General features: G+C 24.8%; 8 protein-coding genes and 1 long non-coding RNA gene across 16 annotated transcripts; 5 read left to right on the forward strand and 4 right to left on the reverse strand.

The window, feature by feature from the left end:
- The first annotated feature begins 26 nt into the window (after positions 1 to 26).
- On the forward strand, positions 27 to 2716 carry LOC132910717 (phosphopentomutase). The gene is made up of 9 exons (XM_060966617.1): positions 27 to 183; positions 269 to 525; positions 656 to 1118; positions 1220 to 1407; positions 1484 to 1661; positions 1735 to 1958; positions 2065 to 2170; positions 2241 to 2467; positions 2546 to 2716. The coding sequence occupies exons 1-9, from the start codon at positions 106 to 108 to the stop codon at positions 2646 to 2648; spliced, it is 1824 nt and encodes a 607-aa protein (XP_060822600.1). The 5' UTR covers positions 27 to 105; the 3' UTR covers positions 2649 to 2716.
- Positions 2717 to 2725: 9 nt separating this feature from the next.
- Positions 2726 to 9447, reverse strand: LOC132910714 (reticulocyte-binding protein homolog 1-like). Of its 7 annotated transcripts, none has more exons than XM_060966608.1 (12): positions 8970 to 9248; positions 8446 to 8698; positions 7552 to 8123; positions 7232 to 7445; positions 6961 to 7157; positions 6780 to 6878; positions 4286 to 6683; positions 3961 to 4214; positions 3650 to 3885; positions 3312 to 3561; positions 3200 to 3238; positions 2726 to 2820 (listed from the first exon to the last, which is right to left on the reverse strand). In XM_060966608.1, the coding sequence occupies exons 3-11, from the start codon at positions 8071 to 8073 to the stop codon at positions 3206 to 3208; spliced, it is 4203 nt and encodes a 1400-aa protein (XP_060822591.1). In that variant the 5' UTR covers positions 8074 to 8123; positions 8446 to 8698; positions 8970 to 9248; the 3' UTR covers positions 2726 to 2820; positions 3200 to 3205. The 7 variants fall into 7 exon arrangements, with proteins under 7 accessions (XP_060822591.1, XP_060822592.1, XP_060822590.1 ...); XM_060966609.1 differs by lacking the exon at positions 2726 to 2820 and adding an exon at positions 9373 to 9447 and having other exon boundaries at positions 3099 to 3238; positions 8970 to 9126; XM_060966607.1 differs by lacking the exon at positions 2726 to 2820 and adding an exon at positions 9369 to 9447 and having other exon boundaries at positions 3099 to 3238; positions 8970 to 9126.
- Positions 9441 to 10681, forward strand: LOC132910722 (uncharacterized). The gene is made up of 2 exons (XM_060966625.1): positions 9441 to 9649; positions 9730 to 10681. The coding sequence occupies exons 1-2, from the start codon at positions 9647 to 9649 to the stop codon at positions 10237 to 10239; spliced, it is 513 nt and encodes a 170-aa protein (XP_060822608.1). The 5' UTR covers positions 9441 to 9646; the 3' UTR covers positions 10240 to 10681.
- Positions 10515 to 12285, reverse strand: LOC132910720 (exosome complex component RRP43-like). Its single transcript, XM_060966621.1, has 7 exons — positions 12194 to 12285; positions 11837 to 11873; positions 11620 to 11757; positions 11130 to 11424; positions 10929 to 11049; positions 10748 to 10851; positions 10515 to 10655 (listed from the first exon to the last, which is right to left on the reverse strand). Exons 1-7 carry the CDS (start codon positions 12208 to 12210, stop codon positions 10531 to 10533), a joined length of 837 nt encoding a protein of 278 aa, XP_060822604.1. The 5' UTR covers positions 12211 to 12285; the 3' UTR covers positions 10515 to 10530.
- Positions 12286 to 12708: 423 nt separating this feature from the next.
- Positions 12709 to 15357, reverse strand: LOC132910719 (pleckstrin homology domain-containing family F member 2). Its single transcript, XM_060966619.1, has 8 exons — positions 15291 to 15357; positions 14885 to 14949; positions 14595 to 14732; positions 14407 to 14470; positions 14003 to 14128; positions 13825 to 13931; positions 13481 to 13741; positions 12709 to 13399 (listed from the first exon to the last, which is right to left on the reverse strand). The coding sequence occupies exons 1-8, from the start codon at positions 15352 to 15354 to the stop codon at positions 13370 to 13372; spliced, it is 855 nt and encodes a 284-aa protein (XP_060822602.1). The 5' UTR covers positions 15355 to 15357; the 3' UTR covers positions 12709 to 13369.
- Positions 15358 to 15695: 338 nt separating this feature from the next.
- LOC132910723 (ribonuclease kappa) lies at positions 15696 to 16727 on the forward strand. The gene is made up of 2 exons (XM_060966626.1): positions 15696 to 15890; positions 16225 to 16727. The coding sequence occupies exons 1-2, from the start codon at positions 15822 to 15824 to the stop codon at positions 16447 to 16449; spliced, it is 294 nt and encodes a 97-aa protein (XP_060822609.1). The 5' UTR covers positions 15696 to 15821; the 3' UTR covers positions 16450 to 16727.
- Positions 16728 to 16792: 65 nt separating this feature from the next.
- LOC132910718 (major facilitator superfamily domain-containing protein 12-like) lies at positions 16793 to 20550 on the forward strand. Its single transcript, XM_060966618.1, has 9 exons — positions 16793 to 17231; positions 17499 to 17825; positions 17897 to 18104; positions 18181 to 18392; positions 18474 to 18833; positions 18915 to 19065; positions 19173 to 19291; positions 19604 to 19729; positions 19821 to 20550. The coding sequence occupies exons 2-8, from the start codon at positions 17522 to 17524 to the stop codon at positions 19714 to 19716; spliced, it is 1467 nt and encodes a 488-aa protein (XP_060822601.1). The 5' UTR covers positions 16793 to 17231; positions 17499 to 17521; the 3' UTR covers positions 19717 to 19729; positions 19821 to 20550.
- On the forward strand, positions 20191 to 26199 carry LOC132910715 (uncharacterized). 2 transcript variants are annotated; one of them, XM_060966615.1, is made up of 12 exons: positions 20191 to 20328; positions 20410 to 21837; positions 21917 to 22275; positions 22404 to 22757; positions 22841 to 23111; positions 23186 to 23601; positions 23696 to 23920; positions 24000 to 24475; positions 24550 to 24661; positions 25002 to 25689; positions 25841 to 25953; positions 26026 to 26199. In XM_060966615.1, the coding sequence occupies exons 1-10, from the start codon at positions 20313 to 20315 to the stop codon at positions 25155 to 25157; spliced, it is 3813 nt and encodes a 1270-aa protein (XP_060822598.1). In that variant the 5' UTR covers positions 20191 to 20312; the 3' UTR covers positions 25158 to 25689; positions 25841 to 25953; positions 26026 to 26199. The 2 variants fall into 2 exon arrangements, with proteins under 2 accessions (XP_060822598.1, XP_060822597.1); XM_060966614.1 differs by having other exon boundaries at positions 25858 to 25953.
- On the reverse strand, positions 26197 to 26866 carry LOC132910724 (uncharacterized). The gene is made up of 2 exons (XR_009658839.1): positions 26579 to 26866; positions 26197 to 26362 (listed from the first exon to the last, which is right to left on the reverse strand). It is a non-coding gene; the product is annotated as an uncharacterized LOC132910724 (long non-coding RNA).
- Positions 26867 to 26999: the final 133 nt, after the last annotated feature.

Raw genomic sequence — 26999 nt, forward strand, 5'->3', positions numbered from 1 at the left:
TTACATTTTTAAGTACAATTAATATGGATAATATATTAAATATTTTATGCATAATTATAAATTATGTTTTAGGTTATTCTATATTGGGATATATGTATTTTTAACATGGCTGTAAAAATTTCTGTTAATACTGGAAATATTGAGTTGGATAATAAAATTAATGAATGGTTAAAATGGAACAAGGTTTCTAATTTAATGATATTTTATATAAAATGTATTTTTTATGTTAATCTTTAAATATTTGTATTGTTTATGAAATATGTTTTAGGATGCAGTTGCTGAACATGAAATTCAAGAGCTAATCCTTAACAATAATAATAAAGTTTTGTTTAATTTATTTTTAAAAAGGCTTGAATTTGGTACAGCTGGCTTAAGAGGTTGCATGGGTCCTGGATATAGTCAAATGAATGATTTAGTTATAGTTCAAACTGGCCAAGGATTATCAATGTATTTGCTTGATAGCATTGTTGATATAACTGAAAAAGGTGTCATAATAGGATATGATGGACGTCATTGCAGTAAAAGGTTAATCAGGATATTCAATTTATAATTATTAGTTATTATAGAATCTATTTGATTTATTATATATTACATAAATATGGATTATGTCTGTGAAATGTTATTAATGTTATGTAAGATTTACATATTATTTTAGATTTGCAGAATTGACTGCTGCAATTTTTGTGGCAAGAAATATAAAAGTATATCTGTTTTCAAAAGTTGTACCAACTCCCTTTATACCTTATGGTGTATTAAAATATAAGTGTGCAGCTGGAATAATGATTACAGCATCTCACAATCCTAAAAATGATAATGGATATAAAGTTTATTGGGAAAATGGTGCACAAATAATATCACCACACGATAAAGAAATCCAAAAATATATACTTAAAAATCTTGAACCAATGGAATCTTCATGGGAAGTAACAAAAGTTCATCGCAGTTCTTTATATCGAGATCCATGGGATGATGTTATGCAATCTTATTTTAATGATCTCAAAGAAACTGTTTTATATCCAGAAGTAAATAAAAATACAATATTAAAATTTACTTACACCCCTATGCATGGTGTAGGATATCAATATATGACTGCAGCTTTTAATGCTGCAAATTTTAAGGTATTGTTATAATGGTTTTAATTTTTATTATATATCAAAGAAATTGTATACTTGTATTCTATGTCAGTTAATTCATTAAGGTTTTATTTTATATATTACAGCCATTTATAGTAGTTGAGGAACAAAAGTTACCTGATCCAGAATTTCCAACTGTTAAATTTCCAAATCCAGAAGAAGGAAAAAGTGCTTTAGATCTTAGCATACAAGTAGCAGATAAAAATTCTTCTTCTGTTATTCTTGCCAATGATCCTGATGCAGATAGACTAGCTTGTGCTACAAAAATGAAAAAGTATGTTATTTGTTTCTTTTTTTAACAATGTACATACATATCTACGATTTAATAAGTTTTTGCATTTCTATAATAGTGATGAATGGTATATTTTCTCTGGTAATGAATTGGGAGCACTTTTGGGATGGTGGATGATGCATAAGTATCAAGTACAACATCCTGATACAGATTTCTCAAATGTATACATGTTGGCATCAACAGTGTCAAGTAAAATTTTAGCATCAATGGCTAAACACGAAGGATTTAATTTTGAAGTGAGTATGATGAAAATAAATTTGAAGTATTTTTGTTATTTTTATTCTTATATGTTCCTTTTTGTTTCTAAAGGAAACTTTAACGGGTTTTAAGTGGATGGGTAATAGAACTGTAGAATTAGAAAAAATGGGTAAAGTAGTTTTGTTTGCATATGAAGAGGCTATAGGGTTTATGTGTGGTTCAAAAGTTCGTGATAAAGATGGCATAAGTGCTGGAATGCACATAGCAGAATTATCAGCCTATCTTGAAACTATGGGACTCACTCTTCACGACTTGTTAAACGAAATATATACTCAGTATGCTATCGCACATTTTACATTTGAAATATATATTTGAATGAGTATTCTATTTATTATTTCACACTTTACATATATGTTTATTAAAAAAATGTATTTGATTTAGATATGGATACCATATTTCTAAAAATTCATACTGGATTTGTCATGAGCCAAGTGTAATCAAGAAAATATTTGAAAGATTACGAACATACTCTGGCAAACCAAATACAGTAAGGAAATACACATATGTATATGTATAGAATATCAATGCTATTACTTTAACTTTAAACATTTTTTTAGTATCCAACAAATATTCTTAATGGGAAGTATATTATAATAGGTGTGCGTGATCTGACAACTGGCTATGATAACACAAAACCAGAAAATACTGCTGTTCTACCTACTTCAAAATCTAGTCAAATGATAACATTTACATTTAAAAATGGCTTGGTTATAACGTTAAGAACTAGCGGCACTGAGCCCAAAATTAAATATTACAGTGAATTATGTGCTTCTCCTGATGAACAGTAAGTTGTTTATATTTTTTATAGTTATAGTATAAATAATTTTAAGGTAATTTATTAACCTTGTATAACTATTTTCAGAGATATTGAAGCCTTGAAAGGCATTCTTGATGAGATGGTATCAGCTGTTGTGATGGAGTTTCTTCAACCTGAAATAAATTGTCTTCTACCTCGTATTAGTTAAATAATATTATAAACATAAAAATTATTATTTAATTCAACAAATTAATTATATTATATTTTTTTATGACATGTTCTCGTGTTAATTATTTATATTCAACTTAATTAATTGGTTACTTTTTGTAATTGCTTGTTGTTCAGAAGAGATTGTATTTATCTTATAATGCTATTAGCCACTGAAAAAGCTCAGTAATCAACTTTTTTTTATTAAATAGAATACAATTAATTATATCATGTACAAAATGTGATAATGTAGAACAATAAGTTAAATATTGTTAACAATTTTATAAATTTTTACATAATTCTTCAAAAAGACAACATATTAAATAAATTAAAAAAGCAAATGAAATTCGATTTATACATCGAAATAAGCATTATTACGTGTAAACATATACAGTGATATTTGTTTTCAATAATATATTAATAATTAATGTTATTTTTTAGTAAAACGCTATTTAATTTTTAATAAATTTATTTATAATTAATATACATGCACGTATTTCAATCATTTAATATATGTAAACGCGTATATTTTTTACTTGAAAATCAGTTTACCTTTTTCTATTTTGTTTCTTGAACATAAAATGTAATACACTGAAAAGATTAGAATTTTATTACATTGAATGTAATTCAATGTTTCACATCTTTAAAAAGAATAGAAAGATACCTGTTCATCTAAAAAATCCGTAAGGGTACTCATTCTGCATTTGAAACCTTCTGTCTTTAACATAGAATGCAAAGAATTAATGCATATTGGTTCGTAAGCCAAAATTTTATTATATAGTTCAGTTCTAGTAGTAAGAAATTTTAAAAACATATCTTTAATATTTGATGCATTATCAATTACTGGAGTAAATTCAGGTTCATCAAATTGATTTATTTCGTCAATTGTATTTATTGATAATTGTTTATCTGCGCTGTTCAAAAATTATGGAATTTCTATTAATTTATGAAAATATTTTAAGATTTAAATAATGAAATCAGTATTAGGTATATGCAATATACTTTATGGAGGAGGATGTTAATTGAGATTCATAATTATGTATACAATCAACATCATCCTTTTTTTTATTTGTTTTTTTTGGTGGTGGTTCATCATCTTCACTACTTATTATTGTCAATTCAGATTCTATATCCTTTGAAGTATTAATTGTAGGATGCAATTCGTTATAAATGTACGTTAATAATTTTACTGCCCTTTTCCGTTTCTGTATCTTCAATCCATATTTATTTAATTCCATCTGAAATCAAATTAATATATTAAAATGTATGATAAATGTATATATTAATATATTAGAATAATATAATTCGTTAACCTGAAGTTCAGATGTTTTCATGTCATTATAATTAGGAGGAGGAGTGATGCTATCTCGAATAATTTCAGGTGACGTAATTGCCTTCAACTTTTCTTTATAATTACATATACATTGAGAATTATTATAAGATTCAGATATATCATTCTTAGTATATCTTGTATCAATATGTAAACTTGTTTCTGATAGTGATTTTCTTTGAAATTTTCTACTATATTTTTTTGTACTTAATGACCTTCCATTACTCTTGAATTTTTCTGCAAAAGAATCATTATTATTGTTAATTTATTATTTTTATTAATTATTACAATGAATACAATTTGTTTACCTAATTGATTTACTTCTTTGGTAAACAATGGAGTATTAATGTTATCATCGCTATTATCAATGTAAGCATTTGCTAAATAAGTATCATTCTCAAAAACATGACTATTATCTTCAGAGCTTTTGCAATATGAACCACTTGTATTTCTCTTTTTTTCTTCACATTTATGCATCTCTAAGACATTATAATCTAATTCAGGACTGGAACATACCAATATTGAGGTTTCTACTGAATTATACTTATTTGTACTTGATTCTAATGATGTGAATGAATTTGTTTTAACTGCTTGTAAATCTATATTACTTTCTGATTTACTGTATCTTAATTTATCAGAATTATTCAGTCTTCGGTCTTTAAGAACATCTTTTTGAGTATTTAAAGATTCAGTATTTGTACAGAAGTAATTATTCTCATCAAATGTAACGTACTTGTTGTTAAAATTACACAGATTTTGCTGAGACATTTTTTTATCCTCTTCAAAATCAGAAATTATTTTTTTAGTTTCATCTTCATTCTCATCGCATTTTTTTATCTGATTTATTTGAAATTCTGAGTCTCTGTCTATATCTAATAGTAAAATATCATTGCCTATATTGTTCTTTTCTTGGTATTCATCATATGTTATATTAGTTTTTACGTTATTTTTTGATATATGTTTCTGTATAAAATTTCGATATTTTACTATACTATTATTTTCATGTTCTTTTTTGTATCTTGAGTACATAGATATTTCATTTTCTGCAATAGAATCTGTATTAGAATCTGAAAATACATTATTTTCATTTTCATGTTCTTTTTTGTATCTTGAGTACATAGATATTTCATTTTCTGCAATAGAATCTGTATTAGAATCTGAAAATACATTATTTTCATTTTCATTTTCTTTAGATATAGAATGTATTATTTCATCTTGTAGATGCTTGTGCGCATTATTCATACTTTTGTTTATTGAACTATTCTTACACCTCTTTCTACATTTTTCTATGTTAGATCCAGATGATTGACTTATACTATCTATTGACTCAAAACTACGACATATATCTGAATTATTTTCTTCGTATGACATTTTGATACCTGATTCAGGAATTGTATTACAATCAAATATACTTAAAATATCGCTTTTTGCATTAAATGTTTCTTTTATAATAGTGTCCTTGAGAGAATCATTTTGTTCGATATTGAATGGATTTCTGTATAACTTAGAACATGTTGGTAATACCGAAACATCAGACTCTATATCAGAGTCTGATCTTGCATTTTCTCTTTGAATTTGTTCAATAAATATACTAAGGTTACTTTTTAACTCTAGTATATTTGAACGATCTTTTTTTGGTGTAGCAAAATAGGTTGTATCTGAAAATAAATTTATATCTTGTTCAGTACTTTTAAATATTGTATTTCCAGATGTAGAAATGTTAGCAGGATCAATCATTACTTGATTAACTGAGCCACTTAAGTTAGAACTTTTATTATCTTTTGCTTTTTTACTATTTGTGACTTCATTAACATATTTTGTTTTATTCTTTATTACTTCACTCTGTGTTATATTATTGATATCATCAAATAAATCAGGAGATGTATTAGTATTTCGAATAGTATTTGTATCACTTAAACAGTTAATTTCTTCTTGCAATAATTTATCTGTACATGTATCTTTTCTCAATTCTATTTCAACAAAATCTGGTTTATTTATGTACTTATCTAAGTGACACTTATTTAATTTTTCACCATCATCCAATTTGGAATTATTAATGTCATAGAATACATTTTGTATATTATTATTGGTTAATTCCAAGTTATCTTTCTCCTTAGAAATTAGTTCTTGGTCCTGTTTACTATGCGTTTGACTTTTCATTTGTTTAATTTCAACTTCTTTCTTTTCTAGGAAAACAAATAATTTTGTTACTTTATATTTCCTTGCTAGATTTCTTAAAAATGGAAAACTTGCTAAATCATCCAAAACATCTAAATATTTTTTTATAATTCCACAATAAATAAATTCCAAAAATGCTAAAGCAATATTATAAGATATATTTCCCCAAGAAATTTTTTCCTTAATTTTAGTGAAGAATAAAGTATCATTAGGTGTTACATCAAGTAGTATATTTGAACACTGTACATAGAGAACTAATTTATGTGCCCAAATATATTTATCGTTGTCAACGAATATTATTATATCACTTGCAGAACTATCATTTAATGTATTACTCCAGTTTGTTATTATGGTATCAGTAAACTGTATATTTTGATAATTTTCGCATTTTTCATTTACAAAACATGCTTCTGTATGCGATATTTCATGTATTTTTTTACTATGATTGCAAAGCTTTGTTTGGTATTGATTTGATTCTATATCATAGATGTTGCATGTATTTGCAAAATCTAAAATCGTTTCTTCTTTCTATAAATACAATATTAGTATGGTTTGTAATATCGTAAAAATATTTATAAAAATGTAATTTATGATATTAACAGATTTATTATTTATCTTACTTACTACTTGTTTTTTTCCTGGAGTTATATAATTTGATAAACTTGATATGTAAAAACATTTTTGATCTGAAGATAGTTTAGCTTTATTCCATAATTTTTCATCCTTTTGAACGATAGAAAGAAAATATAATATAATAAAAAGTAAATGCATAAATTGTAAAAATATAATCAAGCAGTATTCATACCTTATCACAAAATTCCTGAAGAGAATGACTTTTTAGATTATTTTTTTTTTCAATCATACGATTACACTTAATTGCTTCATTTTCATTTTGAGTAACTGGTTCATTTCCCATTAGAATTTCTGAAATTTTTTCAGTTAAAATATGATTTCTCTCTTCTTGAGAACGTGTTTGAAGTAAAGTTCTTTCATTATTCTTTTCTATTAGGAAAAAGTATTAAAGCTATTAGTTTAATTTTATTTAAGAGAAAAATATACATTTTAATTTAACGTACTCTTTCTATTTTTTATTAATGATGGGGGTTTACTGTTTGCGAATCCAAATTTTTCCAACTGGCCTTCGTAAACTGATTTATTTATTTCTGGTACAAATTGATTTAATACTTTAGGTAAACTTTCAATTTCATTAATTTTATCTAATTCTTCTGCTTCCTGAAGAGATTTTGATAATGCTAATGCAAGTTGAAGATCAGTTTCTTCACATAAATTCTATATAAATTTGTAAATATTTCATAAAAGAAAAATATGGATGAAAATTATTTTAAGTATTTAAGAAATCTTTTCATAATTATAATTAATATTAAAAATTACATACTTTTCTACATGATGGAGTTGGTTTCTTTTTATCTTGTACTACAGGTGCAACAAGCAAACCTAATGATTTTCTTTCATTCTCTTGTCGCTTTTGAAGTTCAATGGCATCTAATAATTTTTTCGTGGTAATATTATTCTTGAATGCACAAATCTTCATATGTAATGAACGAGAGTTGAGATCTTTAAATGTTTTAAAACATAAAGGACATACAAGAGCTACTTTTACATCAGTAGAGGAATCATCACAATTAGTTTTAGGTTTAAAAAATGATGATTCTATCGAAGGCTGTTGTGAACTTCTTTTTCTCTCAGGCTGTTGTCTATACTTTTCTCCTTTGTGATTTGTAACAGAATTCTTGAATTTTACAGCTGCTTTTTTTTTTTTATGTAAGTCGCAATGACTGAATTCAGTTGGATTTGCTTTAGGAGATTGTTCTGGGCTTTTAAAATCTAATATACTGTCATCTTCATTCAAAACAGATATATTATATAAAAGTTTATTTTTTTCAAGCTGTCCATTCATTTTATGTTTCTCAAAAATGATATATAAGAAATTCTATTTTCTTAGGTATACTGTAATAAATATATATAGTAAATATAAATATAGTATTATATTTAATATTATATTAATATTTTATGTATAAGTATATTTTTTATATCAAATATTAAAAGTTAAGAAACATTACAAAAAAATAACAATTTCTAAATAATATTTCAACACATCTTATAGATTAAACAATTTATTTTACTGAATATTACATTATTTAAATACTATAAAATGAAAGTATTTGATATCTATACATAGGAGATGTATTTTCATATTATTTCTTTTTAAATGTTATCTATCTCCATAATATAAAGTTCACAAATTATTATTACATTAAAATAGATTTACTTTTTTAATAAAATGTTTTGATGTACAAACCAATTAATTATTGGCTTTAACTTATTCTGAAGGTGAATTAGAGTTGTCAGTATTTAATAATCCTTGTGATTCTTTATTAAGTATTTGCGAAACAACATTCTGATATATTGGTGCATTCCAGAACTCCTGTGTTTCCTTAAATTCTTCATAGAAAGTCTTTTTTCTATTACGATAACCTTCTTCAAGTTCAGCAATAAGTTTTTTGTTATTTATTCTAAATTCACTGTAATATAATATGTTAAACATTAAATATTATACATTTAAGAATTGTAGTATTCACTATTTCACCAAAACTTGTTGATTTCATAGTTGTTTCAACAATGCATGATAAGGTTAAATATATCGTCTGTTTCATAAATTAAATGTTTATAATATATATACTATTTATATAATATATATAATTTTTATATGCAATATTTCAAACTTGTAAAAGAATTTTAATACATAATACATAAATAATAGTTAATTATTATAAAGTTATAAGGAATATTCACCTAAGTACATAGAACAATGCAGTAGGAATAAAAATTTTTATTAAAGTTACAATTACAAACGTTTTAGCAGCCGGAGTTCCACTCAAAGTTCGTGGTTGTTTCTTTTTTAAAACCACTGGTTCATACATTTTATGTACAAAATATTCCTTTGTAATTGCTAGATGGAATGTACAATGTTCTTATATAATACAGTGTTACCACAGCAAAATTTGAAGTTGGGTATTTTAATATACAATACAAAATAATGAGTATTTATTGCAATTAATTTCTACTAACAGTTCGTACACTGAAATATTTTAAATTTTAAAATATATAACATATTTTGTTGATATAAATAAACCAGAAATATAGAATAAATAATATATTACTCAAGTACATTTATTTTAAACATATACATACATACGTCACGCTCTCTGTTGTTTATTCCATAAAATAAACCTTTAAATGGTTGAACTTCGATCCTTTTGATTTAATAATCCTGTTAAATCAACACAAATAAAAAATCGTAAATATAAGTTTTAAGAAATTTTAATTTTCCTAAAATGTTTTTCAATATGTAACAAAATTTACAAAAATGAATTTAAAATTTAATTGGTGATTATGTAAAAAGTAACTGATTTTTATGAAATATAAAAATATTAGTTATATTTTTGTACTCTCCAATTAATTTTTTAAATATGGTATGTATCTCATTTTATCATTTATTTTATTACCTTTTATGTTCTTGAAAATTTTATATATGTTTCTGATTTTACTTTAGGCTTCTACTTCTAGAAGACAAACTACAATTGGAACTAGAAAAAGAGGTGTACCAAAAATGGAATTGACTGCTGAACAAAAAAATGATATAAAAGAAGCATTTGACTTATTTGATCCAGATGGCACTGGAAGAATAGCTACCAAAGAACTTAAAGTGGCTATTAGAGCTCTTGGATTTGAACCAAAAAAGGAAGAGATAAAAAAACTTATAGCTGATGTTGATCCAGATGGTCTTGGTACATTATCATTTGAAGAATTTTTAAATTTAATGTCTACAAAAATGTTAGAAAAGGATACAAAAGAAGAAGTTTTAAAAGCATTCCGTCTTTTTGATGATGACAATACAGGAAAAATAACTTTTAAAAATTTAAAAAGAGTTGCTCGAGAATTAGGAGAAAATCTTACAGATGAAGAGCTACAAGAAATGATTGATGAGGCAGATAAAGATGGAGACGGAGAAGTTTCTCAAGAAGAGTTTTTACGTATTATGAAGAAAACTAGTTTGTATTAACATTTCATTATTTATTTTTAAATTATTCTGTAAAGATTACCTTTTCTGTAAGTTGCTTGTGTGATTTGCGTAAGACATTACTATTATCAATTATTTCGATTTATAAGCTAACTTTATTTTATATAGTGATACACAATACTAAATATAAATAATAGTTAATAGTATACAATAGTATACACTGGTATTAACTTAGAGATATTGGGAAAATATTAAATATTTTGTTCATAAACACTACAAAATAATTATAAAAAGGTTTATTATTATACTTCAAAATTTTGTACAATTTTTCATTTATTTAAAAGTGTCTTGTTTGATTGTTGATATAGCAGCATCAATTAATGACCTTATCAATTCTGCTCTTTTTTTACATTTACTTAAACTTTTTGAAAATAAATCTTGTGAAATTGGGATTCCACCTAAATAAAGAATATATAGTATATTATATTAGCTTCAATAATAAATACAATATGCTTAAATTTACTTCTTTAAATAGCAAATAAATTTATACCAGGTTTGTGTATGCAACATATCTTTTCTTCATTCATTACAATTGTCAATCTTCCTAAACATAAACTTTCTTCATCATCAGTAGGATCAGCAACCAATAATTGACTAAAAATATTAATATGAATTCATAATTTCATTTGTTAACTATTCTAACGTTGGATTTCAAATTAAATATAACTTACTCATTAAATATTGCAAAAGTTATAGAAACCGGTAATGCTTTAACCAGGAACCTTATTTTTTTTGTGGAATTTACAGATACTCTTCCAGTTTCTACATTATAAAGTGTTTCAGGTAAGGTTACTATAAAAAAAATGTATATATTGAAGGTGTGTAGTGTAAGTATATTCAAACCATATTATTTTAAATTATTTAAAACTTACAAGTACTAAGTGTAGCAGTCAATGCTCCAATACAAGCATCAATTATTGAACCATCATAGTTAATACATACAAGGTCACAGTATAAGACCCATACTAGTTTACCCTTATAGACACAAAGATCTTTTAAATCAATAGCTGCTGAATTTCTTAAAATATTTTCTACTAATTTTGTAATGACTTGTGCTTGGTCACTTGGTGGGCCTGGCCGAAATTTGGGAGAACATAATGGAGGAAGTTCAATATTTGGCACAATGTAACCACACTCCGGAGATTCTGCCTTAGGTGCTGCTAACTCCTATAATTGTATTTTATTGTAATAGGAATTATGATACATATCTATATATTCACATATAAAAATAGTAAATTATTACTATAAAAAATTAAGATTTTTATATTATTTTTTACCTTTCGATTTTATATTCTTAATATTCATTTCTATAAGTACAAATAAATAGAATATAAACAAAAATATCCAGTGGATTTTACTTACTGCTTTAATACCACACACAACTGTTGTGTTACCAATTTTGAATATAGCTGAGCTATCGGCATGAGTAATTGATGATATATTTACACTTATTGGGCGAAAAGATAAAAACTGTCTACCATCTGGTCGAATATCTTGTGCCTTCAAATTTTCAATTATTGTTTATAAAAATAGTAATTTAAGTGTAATTTACAAAATTAATGTATTACTATATACATACCAAGTGGTCTTGTAAATATTTCACAGGATGTATAATTCTGTAATTTATATTTAATTAAATTTTATTGCAAAGAAAAATTGTTAAAAGTATGTTTAAAACATAGTTAATAATATATTGTGCTATATTGGCTTAGGACGATATAAACTTATCTCTATATAATGCGATATTATTTAGAAATGGAAGTAAAAAGGTTATGTTAAACTAAATAATGTATTTAAAAGACTAATTACTTATATATATACAAATTTAAAATTTTATATTTTATAATGCATCTGTTATATGAAAATTTATTTTAGGTATACATATTAAATTAATAAAAAATCATGTAATATAATGTAACTGATAGAAAATACCAACTTGTATTGTGAATCCATTACTTCAATTTTAACTACTAAGTTATTCTTGTATTAATTTAAAAACTCAGTTACGTTATACATATATAAAATATATAATATATAAATAAAATGGGTTTTTTACAAAATATAAGTGGGAACTAAAATAAAAAACGGTAAACATTTAGAGAGGGAGTTATCAAGTTTGTCATATATAATAAATAATTATATTGACATTGTTCCTTAAAAATTAAAATTCTGATAAAATAAATATGCTATAGCTTTATTTTAATTTTATAACGGAAAGTATCTGAATTCTTAATTTTTTTCTATTTATTTGACAATGCATGGACAGATGCACTGTATATTAATTTAAATTTCAAAGAGAAGATTAACTAAGGAAATTCATCTGAATTATGTTATTAAATTTTATTTGTTGTAAATATATGATATTTCGTAAAGATTCCATTTAATCTTATAATATATTATTATATTAATTTAAATTTCAAAGAGAAGATTAACTAAGGAAATTCATCTGAATTATGTTATTAAATTTTATTTGTTGTAAATATATGATATTTCGTAAAGATTCCATTTAATCTTATAATATAAACACACAACCGAATAGTTTTAGTTTTATACATTTAAAAATTTATTATAATGTACTTTTTCTTTTTGAAATTAACATTAGATTAGTATCAATTGCTTACAAACAATAGAAAAGACAAGTGTTCTATTTAGAAAGGCACAATGTGGCATATATTCTTAAAATATTATATTAACGAAAATTAGAATCTACTGAGAGTAAATAGCAAAATAGTACGATATAACAAGATAATACAAGTATAAATGGTTAAAATTTTATAAAATACAGAGTTAAAAAAATAGTCTTCTCTATCTTTAAATGCCTGTGTAACTATATAACTTTTAATGTCGAAGATACCTCCCAAGTCATTCACGTAAATTACATATATATATCAAAGATATAAATTTTTTTAAATTTAATATAAAATTATTTGAATTCTTTATACACACAGACATATTTTTTGTATAAATATAATTTAAGAGTAATTTCAACAAACTTTAAATTACTATTAGTTGTAATATTATTGACAATTTAATGTTATTAACTTTTAAAAATATAGTTCTGAATAATGTTCCTGTTTGTATTGCTGTTCATTGTAATGTAATGCAGTTAACTTCATCGGGCAAGTGTAGAATAAAATTTAGGCTGTAAGAAAATAAAATATATAATAAAATCATTAAAAATTTATTGAATTTATTCATTATCAGTACTTTTAAAGTCACTTACCTCATGATCATGATTTTCTTCTTTATTTCCATCGTCATCATCACCAGAACTATCACCTCCTGAACTATCTACAGAATTACGTTGTTGATCTTTGTTATTTAGGTTATCAACAGCAGAAGGAGATGATGCTTTTACTTTACTAGCTGCATCATAACATTGCAAACAAACTCTGACTGCTTTTCCGTTTCCTTGTCCAGGCAATAATAACTTCTTATTGCTGCAAGGCCCACATACAACAGCTCCACATTGTCTACAATGATGCTGAAAATGATTTATTAACAATATAAATATTTAGAGAATATAATATATTTAATGGTTTGGAAACACAATTAACATATGAATACCCGTCTATTTAAAACTGTAAATTGTGTCTTATTACAATGCATACAAATTGTAGCTTCGTTATCTGGAACCCAAACAGCTGCATGAACTTCAACTGGTTTCTTACCACCTATTAAAAGAATACAGATACATATTATATATTACATAAATAAATAAATTATCATAATAATAATTACTTACTTTTTCTTAATAAGTCTTCAATACATTTTGTAATATGAGCCATCCATTCTTGTTTCTCTGTTGGAGTGGCAGCATAAACAGCAAATGACTTTGTTACTGTCTTTATGAGCCAGCCATTGCGATATTCTATAAATAATAATAAACTAATATATTACTTTTATATAACTATATATATATATTTTTTCAATGGTGTCTGTACTTAATATACAACAAATTAATAATCCAAAAATTAGTCCTAACATTATTATAAATGGTAATCTAACTGAAAACAAAGAACTTTTTGTAGAAATTAAATAAAATATTTCACAAATATGTAAGTATAAATCATATTTAGAATATTTAAGATATTTTAAGTACAAAAGTACAAAACATAATTTAATAAATGGATGGAAAATATAACTTACGTCCATCATCAGCTAAAGATTCAAGTTTGACTTCTTCAAGTGGTATAATATGTTGTTTGTTGTACTGTTAACATATATAAATCTTCTTAATATCTCTAATAAATTAATATATTATTTTAAACTATTATATTTTAATAAATAAGTTAAAATTATATTTAGTATAATTATTAATATTCATACATGCTTACCTTTTTCTTGTTCATTACGATGTTTCCATAAACCAATATATCATTAAATAAAAAGAATTGCCTAGGCTTAGGCTTTTTTCTACACATTTTGGTTAATACACCTTCTCCAACTAAAACTCTTCCAGGTACTGCAAGTGGCTGAAATATGTAATAGATTAATGTAAACTTAATAGATAACATCTTTGTGCTTTGAACGATGCCACATATGTCAAATTATATTGCATAGTTGTGTTCTTCGAAAATATAAGGCATAACATAAGAAAAATTAAGATTTTTAACATCGATCTTACCTGGCCAGAACTGCCAAAGCAGTTTTCGACCATAGCAATACGCCTGGCATTAGCCTCGCTATTTACTGTAATAAATCATATATAAATAAATAACCTTTAGTTACTTTCAGGTAAAGATTTTAGTAAAACCCATAATATGCGGCAACAAATATAATTCACTAAAAGATTAATCATTTCTGTAATACGCTTTATATATTACGTGTTCAACTGTCAAAATCACAAACTACTAAATTACACCGTTACCCGAAGAAATTTCAAAAATCATAGAATAAGTAGATTATGAATTTTCTAATTTAATAATCGAAGTAAATATTCTATATATTAAAGTTATATAATAAAAATAAATTAAACTTTGCATAAAGAATATAACATTAATTAATTGATAATAAATGAAATACAAACTAACCCAATCGGTCAACCATGGTCCTATGAATCAGGGCTGACAACAAGGAAGTATGAATCATGAACATGTTTAATATTTGTCAGTATTAACAGTGGATGATATTTGCAATATTATAAAACAATTAATGTATTTAAAGAATCATATAAGAAAATCTTTATTATGTCGTTTAAATATGTAATATTTAAAATAATATAAGATTTATGATTTTTAAATAAATATTGTCTATCATAAAATACGCATGATACATATATTATATAATTTTGCATTTATTTTCACTTTAAATTTTCCAATTCTATTTAATTAATAAGCAAATGTTAATGGAATAACAATATACATTGTTCTAACCAATATGTACGTATCACAGATTTTCAAATACCGGATACATCCTTTCGAGATATCGATATCTAATATTACTGGTCAATAAAAATCATATGATTATTAAGGGTGTAGCAAACTAGCAAATTACAAGTAGTGGTAGACTTCTATTTAGATTATTTTATACAAAAGTAATAGAAGATAACTTTGACAAAAAAGATGAAGATATGTGGACCTAAATATGCCCTATGTGGCCTGATATTATCTACTTGGGGTATATTCCAATTAGTAAGTCATTTCTTTAACCTAATAATTTTAAATGTATTGAGAAATTTTAAAATCAATTTAAAAATTGTGCATTGTGTATAAAAAATTTCAAAAAAATACATTTTATATATTTTATATATTCAGATTTTGTTTCTCCTTGTTTATTTGAATTTTATTATTTGGGGAAAATAAATTAGTTACCTTTTATACGTAATCAGTCTTTTAGTAATTATAGGATTCATTGAATAAATCAATATATTCTTGTATTTCCTGTTATTTATTCATATATATAAAGCAAATATATTGTGCATTTTTCAAAAATTGTAATCTAAAAGAAAATTCATTTATTTTTCAGCTCCTGATGGGTATATTCTTTTACTACAACAGTGTAGCTTTAATAGAAGACCTTCCATTGGAAGGACAAACTTTTAATAAACCTACAGATTTTTATGCTGTAGCAGAGAGGGGTTATAAACAAAATGCATATAATTGTTGGATTGCAGCTTGTATCTATGTTCTTACATTCTTATTTTCTGGACACCAATTTTATATAAATTCTAGATCATCTTTAAGCGTTTAAAATATTATTAGCATGTGAATACAATAAATAAAAGTACATATAAGTATATAGTATAGTGATATATTATAAATATAAAAACAGGAATTTAGGAATATGCTAAATACAAATTTCAGTAATAGATTTTTTGATTGCATTCTAATATTAAGAATTTGTGTTTATTTAAAGAATATATAATAAATTATACTACAATATAAATATGTAAAATAGAAGAATATAGATTATTTCATATTATGTATATGTATATATGAAAATATACCAAAAAATTATTGTTGAACTTATTTTTCATCATAATTTGAAATATGTATTTCTCTTTTTCTCTTGTTTATTAGTAGTATTAGAAATTTTTAACTGCGTTAAATTAATGAACATAATCGCTGGAATCAACAGCAATTTACAAGTGATACAGTAAAATTTCATGTTTATGCAACACAACAATTTTAATAAATTTATTTTGATTTTAATATTAAAAAAAGATTGAATTTGATACCATTATTTTAATTTTAAAGATTTTGTAAATATGTAATTGTCTATGTATAATATTCATGAAAAACAATACATTCATTATCGACAATGAGTCATTTTCGGTAACGTTTATACTGTGGTCAAATGTAATATACGTCATATACCGAAATAAAGAGAGAGGTTTCAAATTTTGAATTGTTGTAACATGTAAAATCTTAAAACATGCTTTATAATATTTATTATATTGTTATCTAGAAAGAAGGTCAAAATTATATGAATTGTGCATATAGAATTGCAACACTATCAACAATAAGTGATAGGTTATGTATAATAACTGTAAAATTTAAATCATTTTAATTATAATAAGCAATAAGCAAAGTAATATAGTAATAGTAATAAGCAAAGTAAAACTAAAATGTTTTTAAACGTAAAAAATCATTCCATTTGATTGTCATTATGTACCAGAATGTTTTAATAAATTTCAATTGCTTAAAAGTCTAAAATTCAATTACTTTGTATCATTATTAATATATCAAATATTAAAATGTATCATATAAATTATTAAACTGGTTTGTATTCCATTGTAGAGTATTACACTGCATTAAATACAATGGAAAATGAACACATTGTAACTGATGACTATAGTGAAATAATACAACGTCTTCCTTTTTCTCGGAAACTTTTATATGGAATAGGACATGTTTTGAATGATATTTGTGCTTCTATGTGGTTTACATATTTATTAGTTTTTTTTCATTTGGTATTGGGATTTAATTCAATCTCAGCTGGAATAATTTTACTCATTGGTCAAATAGCAGATGCTTTAGCTACTCCTTTTGTTGGTTTTCATTCTGATAAGGATGATAACCTTGGATTATGTAAATATGGGAGGAGAAAAACATGGCATTTAATAGGTATATATTGATATTATTTCTTTATATGTTATTTATTATATCACATAATTTTTTGAAACAATTTATTTTAGGTACCTTATGCATATTATTTGCATTTCCTTTTATATTTTCACATTGTATTGGTTGTGAAACTTCTCATGAATGGGCTCAATTAATCTATTATGCAGCATTTGTGATAATCTTTCAGTTTGGGTGGGCTGCAGTACAAATATCTCACTTGTCCCTAGTTCCAGAACTTACACCTTCTGAACATGAAAGAACAGAACTCATAGCGATCAGGTATGTCTTTAATTATTGAAAGGGAGATATTTAAAGTTGAATTATAACCCTAAATATTTATTACAACTTTATTTAGATACAGTTTTACTGTTCTCTCAAATATTTTTGTTTACTGTATTACATGGGCAGTATTACACGTGACAGATACTAATGCTTCCAATGCCCAAATTGGGCCCAATGATGCAAAGAAATTCCAGGAAGTTGTATTTATTGGAATTGGAGTAGGAGCTGTAACATCTATTTTATTTCATATCTTTGTCAAAGAAAACTTTGTTAATAATTCTGATGGTAAAATTATTTTTATATTTACTTACTCTGTGATTAAAAATTTTATTTATTATAAAATCTGTTTTATCACATTTATTTTAGGTTCATTGAATAGAAATTCAAGAACAGTATTAGTACTATTAAAAGATGTTCAATTATATCAAGTAGCTTGTATATATATGCCTACTCGTTTGTTTGTAAACTTATCACAAATTTATATTCCTTTATATTTACATAAATCATTAAATATGCCAGCTACATCTTTGGCTACAATTCCTTTAATAATGTATTTGAGTAGTTTTGTGATGTCTTTAATTATAGAAAAATTGAATACAAAACTGGGTCGGAAAGTTTCATATTGTTTTGGAGTTTTCTTAGGTGTATTTGCTTGTATTTGGATACAATTAGGTACTGGCTTAACATACACAAAATATCAAATCTATCCAGTTTCCTTAATATTAGGTAATATTACATAATTTTTTTAAAGTCCTTAAAATTAAATATAAATGAAATATACCCAAATACTAATTTGTTTTATTATAGGATCTGCAGGCTCTATTATGTTGGTGACTAGCCTTGGTGTTACTGCAGATTTTATTGGACAAAATGTAAATAGTGGTGCATTTATATATGGAATTATGAGTTTTACAGACAAACTTTGCAATGGATTAGCAGTTATGCTTATTCAATATTTGTTAGTATATAGTAACTCTTCTTAAAATATTAATTATTTAAATGATGATACAAGTAAATTTTTAAAAAGTAAACAAAAATAAGCAATTCTCTTTTTTATGTTTTCAGAAGCTCTTGGATTGATTGTAAAAATTACTATAAAAGTGTTTTAGTTTATGTTTGTGCTACATCTGCAATGGTTGGCTTATTAATGATATTATGTATAAAACCATTTCATCACAGTACAGGTATACATTTATAATAAATCATAACTGTATTTCTGAAAGGCACTGGCAGTTAATTCAGATGAAATTTGATAGGTATCATAGAGAAATGTTATGGAAAAATATGAAATCAGAATTTTAACAAATTATGCTTTCTGAAGAAACAGATTTATATGTATAATAAATTTTTGTTATTATTAGATACTGCATAATCTTTTCTCATGATACTCACTAAATTACATCTTGTTTGGTCACCTGTGTCATTTGGAAGAATATCTTAAATCATCTATTAAATTAATTATAGTAATGATATAATATTAATATAAATTATTTCAGTATATAATACATTACACTGTGAACAAACTATAGAACATGATAATGTATTTATTACTACAGAAACAATAGAAAGTGAACCTGACAATTCAATAAGTCAAGAAAATGTTACATAGTATAAAAAAGATAGTAATTAAAATTTTGTTCATTCGATGTTAAATCCTAAATATATACTTTATATATTTCTTGTGCAAATCTTTATTTAAATATTTTGCTGTAGTTTTCTATAGAGGCTCAAAAATTATTGACCCTTCCGTATATATTCTGATAGTATTCGACGAGAAAAATCCAAATATGCAGGTTATGGATCTAGGAATCTACTGGTTGAAAAGTTACGCGTATGTAAAAAACAAGCATTTCTAGCATATTTGACAGGTAAGTAACAATGGCGCCATATTGACTTCTATCGATGATTAGTCCAGTGAGTCGCGGGTTGTATACAATGCATGTTGGTGGCGACCATTTTGTGGCGGGATTTTGAATCGTGAGTATTGGATTAGATTTGGGTTGTTTCATACTCCGGCCGCTGTAAAATGGCCAGTTACTTCCATTATCTTAAAGTTGGCAGATATTACAACAAAAAAAACGCAAGTGAAAATTGTAACATGTTAATTGTGTAAATAATGTATTAAAATAATCTGTTTGTACAAAAGAATATTGAAAAATGTGTTAAAAATTGAATATATCAATATAGTACGTAAATATATTTGAAATGTCTTTATCAGTAGGTAAGTTACCACGTGAATAGAATTCTAACCTTCGAAAATTTTGGTAAGACATAATTACATATATATATTTTTATTTGACAGAATTATTAAGACGCCTTAATTCAGACGAAGAACTTTTACCCAAACGTTTAAAATTAGCAGAAAATGCATTCTGTGCCATTGATATACCAATGATACATAAAGAAGATCTTATTCTGCAATGGCTTTGTAATATGTGTCCCATGGACCAAGAAGCTTGGAATTCATTAAAAAATTGTTTAAAAACTGAATATTTAGATATTAAAAGTGACGTAATAAAATTATTGATAAAATTATTCATTGAAACATTTCAAAAAGATGTAAAACATATACATGAGGATGTTTTCGAATGCTGCAGATTATTAACTTCTAATAACAGGGTTGCACAATATTTTATTAATAATCCAAAAGATTTAGGTCTTTTAACAAAGTCCTTATTAGAATGTGTAAATAGTGTTTTTAAACACACCTTTAACATTGGAGAAAAATCAGCAGAAGGAATAAAGATTTCATTAATTAACAAAAGCAATGGATTGATACTGACAGCATATAATACAGTAATTAATGTCGTAGAAAATATAATACAAATTTATAAATCTGCTTTTATTACAAAAGATAGTTTGAGAATCATGTTTATACATGATATCTTATATCCTTTGTGTGTTATAATTGACCATGACTGTACTGATAATACCAATAGATTAGGTGCAATAACACATAAATGTATTCAACAATTAATATTTGGTAGAAAACATACTCAAAATGGAGAATTTCTAAAAAATGAAGATATAACACAATTTAAAAACTTACTATCTATTTTAACAGGAAATGCAAAGACAAAAGATTTCCAAAGTAATTTAATGACATTTACTTTTCTCTTCCGTGTCGCAGTAATTACTTTCAAATCGGACACTGTTACATTAGATATAATATTAAGAAAATTAGTAGAATGTTCTGGGACACATAAAATAGAAGTTTTGAATACTTTTTTAAAATGCTTAAATGACATAACTTTTAATTTTGATAATAAAGTAAATGAAATCACATTATTTGATTATTGTCAAAATATAATTAATGATATTTTAATAAGTAAAAGCATGAGTAATGCAGATTATAATCTCTTAATACAATTTTGTTATTTTAATCCTTTCATAATTGAAAGAAAAGTTAAAGATATACTAAGAAAAGTGTTTATAGGAAAATCAGTATTGGAATATAAACATTTAATGATTTCTATTTTGGATGCTTTTATACACTTAAGGGAAGAGGAAAAATTAATTTCAGCAATATTAATAGCATTAAAAGATAGTTTGTCTCATGCATCATATCATATGTCATCAGAAAGTAATATGTGTTTCCCAAGTGAATTCAAAGAGAAATTAATGAAAGCTGTAAATAATGTAACAAATTCACAAAGTGTAGTTATGTTAAGAACACTGACATACCATTTAAAGACTGATTGCTTACAAATGTTGGAATCTAATAATATTAGTAAGAATGGAACCATCGTTGATTTTTATCTATTTTAGTATTTTCTTATATATGATATTTTAAATATTTTCTATTATAGGTGAAAATATTTTAATGTTACGTGCTATAGTTGAATTGCTCATTACACTGTTAGATGGTATATGCATTTTTGAATATAGTAGAACATCTACTTCCTACACAAAATTTGTAAATACTTTTGATGATGTAAGAAATATTCTATCACTTCTACTGGTTAAAACATTGAGTTTAAATCGGGATGAAGAAGTTGTAATATTATTACCTGCAATATTCTCATGGAATGAAACACAAAGAGCTCTAAAATACTATGTGCCAAATACTATTTCAGAAAATTTGATATTATCAATGTCTGAGACTCAGTGGCAGCAACTGATTAAAAAAATTAAAAAATTTGGCAATGAAGATTGTAAGAATAATATGGTATGTTATCAAAATTTCATCATTACTTCTTTTATTACTTTTATCAAATTAATATTTATTTGTTTGTTTATTTTTCATCATATTGTACATTAGAAATATATAAAAATTATATTTACATAAAATTTCAGAACAAACTTATTTTACAACAAGTTAAGATGTCTCAAAATACATTAACTGAATCTCCTGTGATACTCAAGAGCTTGATAGGTGGTTTAGAATGTTGTTGGGGCTTAATATTAAAATTTGATACAGAAATAATACCATCTTTAAGTAATGAACAAGTATTAAAATTAACACATTTATTATTAGCAGATATGGTTTCTAATGCAGATAATTTTAATGACTGGGTGAAAGTATTACATAAAAATGATTTAAAAGAAAATAAAAGATTAGTGATATTCATATTAACTGATGTTTTTACACAAATTGGATATTTAGCAGCAGAAGGTATAACAAAATCTATTAGTAAATACCTTAATGCAGTGAGTATACATTTTTTATCGATATTCAAATATATTATATAAAATTAATTAAATAATTGAACAAAAATTTTGTATCCTTTTAGGAATTGCTACTTGAAGCTGAAATTGTTGAATGTGAAAAAATAGGTGATGTATTAATGTCTTTAAAGGAAGAATTGCTAGTAAACAAATGGGTACAAATGCAAAATATACTTTTACATAAAATTAAAGTATATTTAGAAATATTACTTCATCTACCACTAATATTTTTGAATACTAATTTAAAAGTTATAACATTTATGTTCATATTTGCTGTTAGAATGGAATGTAATCAGAGTAATGAAATAGTCTTCTTATGCAATATAATATTTTCAGGTACGTTTCATGATTATACAGATAAGATATTTAATCAAAAATGAATAATGTATGAAAATCTGTTTTGTTTTTAGATCTCTTGGAAAAGCCTAATATTGATATATTTCAATATATAGATCCTTTTTTGTTGCTACAATTTCTACCACAAAACAAAACATTCAAAAAATCATTGGAACTGTTTCTCAAGAATTGTTCATATAAAAATTTAAAAAAATTTATAAAATGTTCCACTAATTCCAAGGAAAATATGTTTCTCTTATTAGAATCTATGGAACGTGTTAAATCAAAATTAAATGTTGACCAAAAAATAATAATTAGAAAGGCGGAAAAAAAATTAATCAGAATTGTAATGGAGACTCTATCCTTTGAAATGAAAAATTCATATGACATGAAAATATTAAATCTGCTATTAAGAATTGGTATTAAAGATCAAAACATTGATGAAAAATTAAAGGAGGTTACAGAATCAACAATTGAAGACATATTTGTGGTAAATATAAATATACATAAATATAAACAAAACATATTTGTGATAAATTTAAAATAAAATTACATCATATAAAAATAAAGTATTTACTTAACAGAACAACAAAAATAATGAGATTACAAATGAATTATTACAAGATGGTCTACAACTTATGGTTGTTATTTTACATAATAAAAAAGTATTTCATGTTACAAATCAAACTATAAGAGCAATTTGGTATGCATTATTTAAATATCCATGTATAGATGTACTTTCACCATTATTAGCATCAAGTGAACTGAATGAACTTTCTGAATTTACCGAAGAATTACATAATCAGTTGGTATGTTTAATAATTTTATACATATTATATAGCATAATTTTGTCATCAACAAAATATTTACTACTTTAGTTTGTTACAGGTTAAAACACTTTTAGGTAAACAAGAAAATAATCTAGAAAATATTTGTATTATATGGAATGCTATATTAAAAACAGATATGTCCAATGATCGCAGTAAGCTACGCTTAATAGCTATCAATAACTTAATTCAAACAATGCAAACTGTAAATATACTAGAAAAATTTTGGCCAACTTTGTTGAAACTAATACACAATATTCTTGCTGCTAAACATTTGTATCTTCCTGGTTATATTATTGATATGAGTATAATTGTTAGTTTAAAATTATTGCAAGCAAATACAATAGTAATTTTAAGTGATTCATTAGCATTGTGCAATGTACTGCTCAAAATGAGAACAAATCTAATTAGCGATAAAATACCTTTATTATTAATATTGTACAGACAAATATTAAGTATTTTTATACACAAATCCAAATCTATTATTAATAAGTCTGAAGAACACACATTTAAGTGTCTTGCATTAGATATTGAAAAGTAAGTAAAAATCTTTTATTTACCTAACAGAAAAAATCATAAACGTACTTCAAACTATTATATTTTGCATACAGGTTTACTAATTCTTTAGTAAAGTTAAAGAAAGATATGATTCGAATAAGTCCTTATTTAATAGCAGATTTACTAAAATTATTGTCAGAAAGTTCAATACCAAGCTTTATTAAGGTAAGTTTCTTTATGATATATTTTAGTTAACAATATAGCATTATATAACGTACTCACTGCATAAGCATCCGAACATCATTTTGCTATCTATAACAATCTCCATGAATTATGTATTCATACTATTGAAATGCTGAGCTGTCATTGATATGTAGTTGGTATACATGTGTTAAATATTGATATCAGTATCCCATTCTCCTACATCATTTCTTGTTCAATTTAAAAAATTTCTATTTGCTCAGATAAATGTACGGGTATAGTCTCAAAATAGCGGATTCTTAAGCAAGCACTACCATATTTCCTGTTAACAATTAATATAATATACTTCAACTTTTTATTTTAGATGTCTATACAAAATTGTATAAATCAATTAATCAGTATGTGTGATCAACATGGACTTGCTTTATTATCACGAACACTACCTGTTTCAATGCAAGAAATTTTCAAAACTCAGTTAGATACATATAATAAATTTTATAAATTTGTTGGAAAAATCTGAATGATCATTATAAAACAATATTCACAAATTTGTATATGATAGTGTATTTTAATATTGATTAAAAAGATATTTGTAATAAAGTTATTAAATAATTTGTTTATTGGAAAAGTAATCTTTTAAATATTACTAAACTAAATCCATAATGACAACAGTATTTGTTAAGATCATATATATTCTTTAATATTCATATATTTGTATAAAAATTCAAAAATTTTCAGCATTAAAAATATAGAAAATTCAAATTACGTAACATTGTATAGTAGTACCTACCACCCATTCGACGCCTGTGGTCGTACATGCCTTTTCGTTTAATAAAGGTTATCTTCCGCTTTTTATAATTTTAACGAAAATATTTAATATTGTAATAGTAACTATAAATTTCTTAGGCCAGTAATTAGTAATGGTCATTCCCCAAACACGTGTTAATGTTTGTGTAGCCACTGCATTAGGAGTTTTGAGTGGTTATTATATTTGGAATGAACCATTAAAACAATACGCTGAAAAAAATTTTACTAACAAAGACTTAAATAAGGTAGGTTTCCTGCATTACAAAAAGATTTATACGATAATATTGAGAATAAATAATTGACATTTTTAATATACATAAAAAAAAATTTAGTTCATATTCCTAGTCTCAATAAGATAATCTAAGCCTAATTTATTATTAACATAATTTTTAAAAGTGCTTCCTATTTTAAAGCAAACATCTCATGGCGAAACGCAAATTCGGCATAAACCTTCCAACTAAGATAATTTTTGTTGCATCTGTTACTCTATTATGTTTTGGTTTTTACAGGTAAGTATAATTATATTTGTATTGTCAACTAGTGAGAAATAAGATATATAATTAATATATATTTATATACAGATTTAGATTTGAGAATTATGCTTCGATACGTAAAAGGAAGGAAATGGAAAAAGAAATAAATATATTGTATGAAAAGCAAATAGAATCAAATCTATCAAAGGTCAAAATCAACTAAAATGTTTGTACTGTCATCAGAATGTAACGCATATATTTAATAAATAATCCATTGAATTATATAGTACTATAATTTATTAACATATTACAATAAATATATTTTACAACTTAGTTGTCAAATTTGCTTCCATAAAATGGTATGTATCTAGCTACTACTTTCCAATCGGTAAAATAAATCAGTGCCACACCAGCTGTTCCTCCATAAGTTAATACAGATGGGATCCTAAATCATAAAAAATTATATTAAATATCATGGTGTACAAATTTATAAAAATGTCAATTTAGCGTTATATTATATGATTGATATGATACTTTCTAGAAAGTGTTATATAATTTTAACATTAATTATTATATTTAGTTTAAGAAGCTATATATATTATTACATGTTTTAATAATGAATGGTTTCATATATCATTTAAAGAATAAATTAAACATTTACCATTTCGTAGCAATTTCAAAATGTTTCTTTCCTACTTGCATTCTTCGGCACTTCTGTAATAAACGTTCTGTAATAAAACTTTAAGGCGATTTATAGATCTAACTATTATTTGAAGTACGATATAATAGCTTAATAAAGGATTGCCTTTGCTCTATTGCTACCATGGACATAGAAATATTCCTATGCCTGTAATTGCCAACTATGATGGGATTTTCAAATTATTACTATTTTTTGATATCAGTTACACCAACCTCAATTAAATAAAATAAACCTCTGTTATTGACCTTCTTTATTAAAAAATTATTATTTTTTTCAAAATTTATGAAAAGAGTAACATTTGGAATAATTGTAAAAATCTATAGACTGTCCAATGATTCTCAACGAGACAAGGTAATAAACGTAAACAAAATTTGATTACTGC

The sequence above is a fragment of the Bombus pascuorum genome, chromosome 9, assembly GCF_905332965.1.
Source record: "Bombus pascuorum chromosome 9, iyBomPasc1.1, whole genome shotgun sequence".
Lineage (NCBI taxonomy): Eukaryota > Metazoa > Arthropoda > Insecta > Hymenoptera > Apidae > Bombus > Bombus pascuorum.